The 5,709-nt window shown below is 36.0% G+C and overlaps 1 protein-coding gene across 1 annotated transcript; it reads left to right on the top strand.

The window, feature by feature from the left end:
• The first annotated feature begins 763 nt into the window (after positions 1-763).
• On the top strand, positions 764-2,638 carry LOC106437889 (S-adenosylmethionine synthase 3). Its single transcript, XM_048775684.1, has 2 exons — positions 764-999; positions 1,207-2,638. The coding sequence occupies exon 2, from the start codon at positions 1,209-1,211 to the stop codon at positions 2,379-2,381; it is 1,173 nt and encodes a 390-aa protein (XP_048631641.1). The 5' UTR covers positions 764-999; positions 1,207-1,208; the 3' UTR covers positions 2,382-2,638.
• The last annotated feature ends 3,071 nt before the right edge of the window (positions 2,639-5,709 follow it).

Below are 5,709 nucleotides of genomic sequence, written 5' to 3'. Positions count from 1 at the left end.
ATCAGTAGAAGAAGCAAGAGCTGACGAGGAGACTAGGGGGGAGTTTGATGTTATTATCCTAGCTGACGAGGAGACTAGGGGGAGTTTGATGTTATTATCCTATCATGTCTCTCCCTGGTGGTAAACCCTCACAACTTCTCAGCTCTAATTTATGAGCTTTGATTAATCATTTGGTGATAAATTGCGAAGTTAGTGTCTTCATTATATTTGTAACAAATTGTGGTTTTGTTGACAAATGTTGAAGTGAATCTAAACCTCTAGGGATCCAAAATGATATTCTCAGATAATTCTCTAGTTAACACTTGGATCAAAAAATGTTGTATGAAAGACAAGATTATGCTAATCTCTATATTTCTTGTAGAAACAATGTGTGATTAAGCCATATGAACTTGTTCTTGTTATGTTGATGAGCATCTATCATTTGTCTTATCAATTTTATACATGAAGTTCTTATTGGATGCTCATATGTTTTTATTACAGTTTTTGTTGGTTATGGAACAAACACGATCACCAACCAACATCTAATTACTAAAAATGAAAAAAAAAACATGAAAATCGTGTTACTTACAGGTTTGTTTTGTGTTAGAAAAATCTAAAGGATCCGGGTCGGAGTTATACTATATAATCCAGTTACAGTGTCGATAACGGGTCGGGTCGTGTCATGACGGGTGCCCCTCTCACCAACCACACCCACACCAACGAGGTTGGTGAGAGATTATAGTAGGCTACATCTCACCGTCCATATCTTCTCAACATGATATCAACGGTGTAAAAGCATTACAACATTATACACCCATAACACACGATCACATCTACACCAACCATATAAACCGAAGGGACGTTAGCACGAGAAGAGCGGACAAGACAGAGAGCGAGTCGAACTCCGAGTCACACGGCAAGTTATTCTCCTCCACTCACTCTTTATCTCAGTATATCTCTCATCTTCTCCTCGTTACTCTGCTCTTCTCTCCTCAAGATCTTGAACCCTCTCGTTAACAGGTTTGTTTTCTTGTTCATCAATAGTTGCTCTGTCTCCGTTTAGATCTGTACATAGTTTTGGTACCTTACATGTAATAACACGTTCTTGATTTTTAATCTTTTGTTTGTGTTGTTAGATCTTACATAACTAAGTTCGCTTTTAGATCTTGATCGTGTCGGTGGAAACTGTACTAATCTTTTTGGATATATATTTTTTTGTATTTCAAGAAATGGAAACGTTCCTATTCACATCTGAATCAGTCAACGAGGGACATCCCGACAAGCTCTGCGACCAAGTCTCCGACGCCATCCTCGACGCTTGCTTAGAACAAGACCCTGAAAGCAAAGTCGCTTGCGAGACATGCACCAAGACCAACATGGTCATGGTGTTCGGCGAGATCACGACCTCTGCTAAAGTAGACTACGAGAAGATCGTTAGATCCACTTGCAGGGAGATCGGTTTCATCTCCGCTGATGTTGGCCTCGACGCTGACAAGTGCAACGTCTTGGTCAACATCGAGCAACAGAGTCCCGACATTGCTCAGGGAGTCCACGGTCATTTAACCAAGAAGCCTGAGGATATCGGAGCTGGTGATCAGGGACATATGTTCGGTTACGCTACCGATGAGACGCCTGAGCTAATGCCGTTGACTCATGTCTTGGCCACCAAGCTTGGTGCTAAGCTTACTGAAGTGAGGAAGAACAAGACCTGTCCCTGGTTGAGACCTGATGGTAAGACGCAAGTCACCGTCGAGTACAAGAACGATGGTGGAGCCATGATTCCCATTAGAGTCCACACGGTCTTAATCTCAACTCAGCATGATGAAACCGTCACCAACGATGAGATCGCCGCTGACTTGAAGGAGCATGTGATCAAGCCGGTTATTCCCGCTAAGTACCTTGATGAGAACACCATCTTTCACCTAAACCCATCTGGTCGTTTTGTCATCGGAGGGCCTCACGGTGATGCTGGACTCACGGGGAGGAAGATCATCATCGACACTTATGGTGGTTGGGGTGCTCACGGTGGAGGTGCTTTCTCAGGGAAAGACCCGACCAAGGTTGATAGAAGTGGTGCTTACATCGTTAGGCAGGCTGCAAAGAGTGTGGTTGCTGCTGGACTCGCACGCCGCTGTATAGTCCAAGTGTCGTACGCTATTGGTGTGCCTGAGCCTCTCTCGGTGTTTGTTGATACTTACAAGACCGGGACGATACCAGACAAGGACATACTCGTGTTGATCAAGGAGGCCTTTGACTTCAGGCCGGGCATGATGGCTATTAACCTTGACTTGAAGAGAGGAGGTAACTTCAGGTTCCAGAAAACAGCTGCGTATGGTCATTTCGGACGTGACGACCCTGACTTCACTTGGGAGGTCATCAAGCCACTCAAGCCCAAGGCTTAAAAAAAAAGCTGGCTATTGCAAGAACTCTGAGTTGTTGAGACACTTACCATTATTATTGCAAAAGATTTGAATAATCCCTTACACTCACATATGTTTTTGCTGCCATTTGAACTCGGAACACAAGGCCAATGGTCAGAAGATTTGAATTTGATAATGTTTTGAATTTTCTGCCTCTTTTTCTTTCTTTCTTAATATATCTTGTATTGTAATTTTGATTGTGTAATCAAGAAATCCATTGTTGTAGTGTTAAACATTAATTATAATTATGTGCAAGAATATAAAGATACCGAATTAAGCAGAAGAAGTACGAGAAATATATGCAAGTATCCGCTGATTTTTGAGGGCTTTTTTATTCTCACATTTGATTATTTTTTTTCATCTAAAATTTTCACATTACAAGCATTACAAAGATACCAAGCTGATTGCTGTATAAAACAACACCAGAGTCTAAAGCAGGCTACCGTATACTATCTAATATTCCAGAGTCTAAGCTAGCGATTTGTTAGAAACAAACCCTAGAAACAAATTAAGATAACCAACACGAGGAGGGCAAAGCCAAACATTTATTAACAACAACACAAGCTACCACTAAATATTGATAGTCGATTGAAAGTTCCGCAGTCCAGGGATAAGATGGAGGAGCGCAGGAGATGCGGAACAACCAAGTACGAGACGAATTGTTCCGCATCTACAATGGACGAATTTCTACTATGGGATCTTGGTTGTAGAAATGCGTTGGTCGATGTTAAATGGATCTAGATGCGGAACAACCAAGATCTATTTAACGACCAATGCAACACCTGTTATATTTTAACTTATAATAGTGACCCCAACTAGTTCAAATTCTATAGTAGTGCCCCCAACTATAAACTATCCTAGATCCGCCACTGAGAGGATGTACGACCAAAGGCGGAAGAGACCCAAAGCAAGGGGAACCGGCAAAGAACTAGCCCAAAACCAACGATTATCAAGAACATAAGAACCAAGAACGAGAATCTAAATTCTGTCCACCTAATTTTCACTTGAAAGAGTCAAAGCCAAGAACTAAGCATCCCCACAAGATATACAAGCGGTTATCCTCACATTTGATTTAATCATAGTATATTTTCTCAAAAATAATAAATACTTGAGAAAGCTAGTTTTTGCAAATTATTTGGAAGATATCAAAATCATGAAAGAAAATTTCTACGGTTTACAGATCATTCATGTATCAAAAACACAGAATTCAAAGGTAGATAGTATAGCACGCAATGCCAAGAAACAACCGTTTTATTTCGTTCACATGGATGCGAAACTGCTGATTTGGTTTACAGAGTTAGTATGAGTCTGTTTAAGTTGATGACAAAAATAAATTTGATCTTTTTTTTGAAATTTATGTAGGTTATTCCAACAAACATGCAATATATGTTAAATTAGTATAAGACTGATTACATAGCAATATCAATTTTTAGATTGTGAAATTACTAAAGAAAACATACACCAATGCAACACATGTTAAATGGACGAATTTCTCTTTGACATTTTTAATCATGGATATTCGAATATTCGAACTTATAGAAGACTCCAAATTAATATGTAAATAGTGGTGCGATCCATGGATCGACTCTATTTTAATGGATATTCAAATAAGATCTAATATATGATCTTTTATTGGTGTGACCACAAGAGTTTATTATCGTGGGGATCTTTGACACTTATAAGTCATAGATGTGCAAGTGTTGACAGTTTTTATTTTTTAGAATGGTTTCTGGTGTTTGTTTTTTAAAAACCATTTTGTTAGTCAATCAAAAATTTAAAAAAATTGATTCCCTAAAATAAAAGTAGGAAAACAAAAAAAAAACTCTTTTTATAGCTAATTAAGAATTTGGCAAAAGAATTTTCCTATAAACTAGAGAACCAAGTTTTTACATGCTATATCAACTTTTAAGTGAAAAACCACAATCGATGTTTTTTTTTAGTTTTTAAGCACGTAGCTTCTTATATGTATATCTTGTTATATATCTTTTTGTTAATATTAATATCATCAACATTGATTAAATGTGTATGTCTAAAGTAAATATATTCCTATTTTATAAATATTTTGTATTATTCATAAATAAATTTATAATTTATCCTTTTAGTAAAGTATGTTTTTGTCAAAAATATGAAAACTTTGAAACATTTTAGTTGTAAAATATAAAAATTTACATATTTGAATAATTATTAGTATTTTGTTATATTATTTAAAAATCTGATTTAGGTTTTTGCAAAACTAGTAAAACATAGAAAAACTAAAAACCAAAATTAAAAAAAAATACAAAATTTGAAAGTAGAAAACAAAATCTAAAAATTAAACTAAAAAATAAAAATCTAAAAGCCAAAATCTAAAAACCAATAATAAAAATTAAAACCAAAAACTATCGAAACAATCATGGCCGTAATCATCTAGTTTTCAAAGAACCGAAGAAGTATATTGACGAGTGTTAAAACCCCAAGGTTATAACCTTGTTATTTTTAATTAAATACACATTGTCTATATATTAGTGTTAATACACTCCATGATTTATTTTATTATAATTTCGTGGTTGCTAATGATCATTGTATATGACCCCTTTAGAATATTTTGGATTCGATTTTAATTGGACTTTTTTCCATCCCACAAGCCCAAAGTGCCCATGATTACAACACAAAGCATAACGCATGAGATCGTATCTTGTTCTCATTTTTTTCGCTGGAATGACGATCACCATTTTATAAGTAGCAGTAAACTATCTTACAAAGCTTTTTAGTTTAGAGAGTGGTAAACAACCATTACCTCCTCTATAATTGCACTCCATTTTCTAAGTGTGAAGTCCACGCAGACTTTCGGAGTTGAGTAGAACAAGTTGCCTGACTACTACACACGTGGTTCTTATGTATTTTTCTTTTTTTTTTTGCGACAATTGGAGGCAATTCCATCACGCGAAAATTATAAACTAGATCTGTTACAAAAGAAAAAAATTATAAACAAGATCAATGATCTTTTGAAAATGAAAAAAAAATGGAATACTGATTATACCAAAAAAATTAAACTGATTTAGTGTTAGATAAAACTTATTTAATAGACTAGTATATAATCTTCTTATTTTCTTCATTCAATGCAATATGATATATATCTTTAGACCGTTACACATGTATTTATTTTGGATCTTGGTGACAGCCCGAAGAAAAGCAGCTTTTTGTTACTATAGCTATTTTTGTTTACATTAGTTATTGGGCCCCCGACAGAATGTAATATTCATTCCCATTTTCGAATCCAATGAACACTTGTTACATCATCACATGCATAAAAACTTAATGGTTCATCTGA

This window comes from Brassica napus, chromosome A3, assembly GCF_020379485.1.
Source record: "Brassica napus cultivar Da-Ae chromosome A3, Da-Ae, whole genome shotgun sequence".
NCBI classification, from domain to species: Eukaryota; Viridiplantae; Streptophyta; class Magnoliopsida; order Brassicales; family Brassicaceae; genus Brassica; species Brassica napus.
The sequence above is the reverse complement of the archived record's forward strand: the minus strand, read 5'-3'. Positions and strand labels throughout refer to the sequence as shown.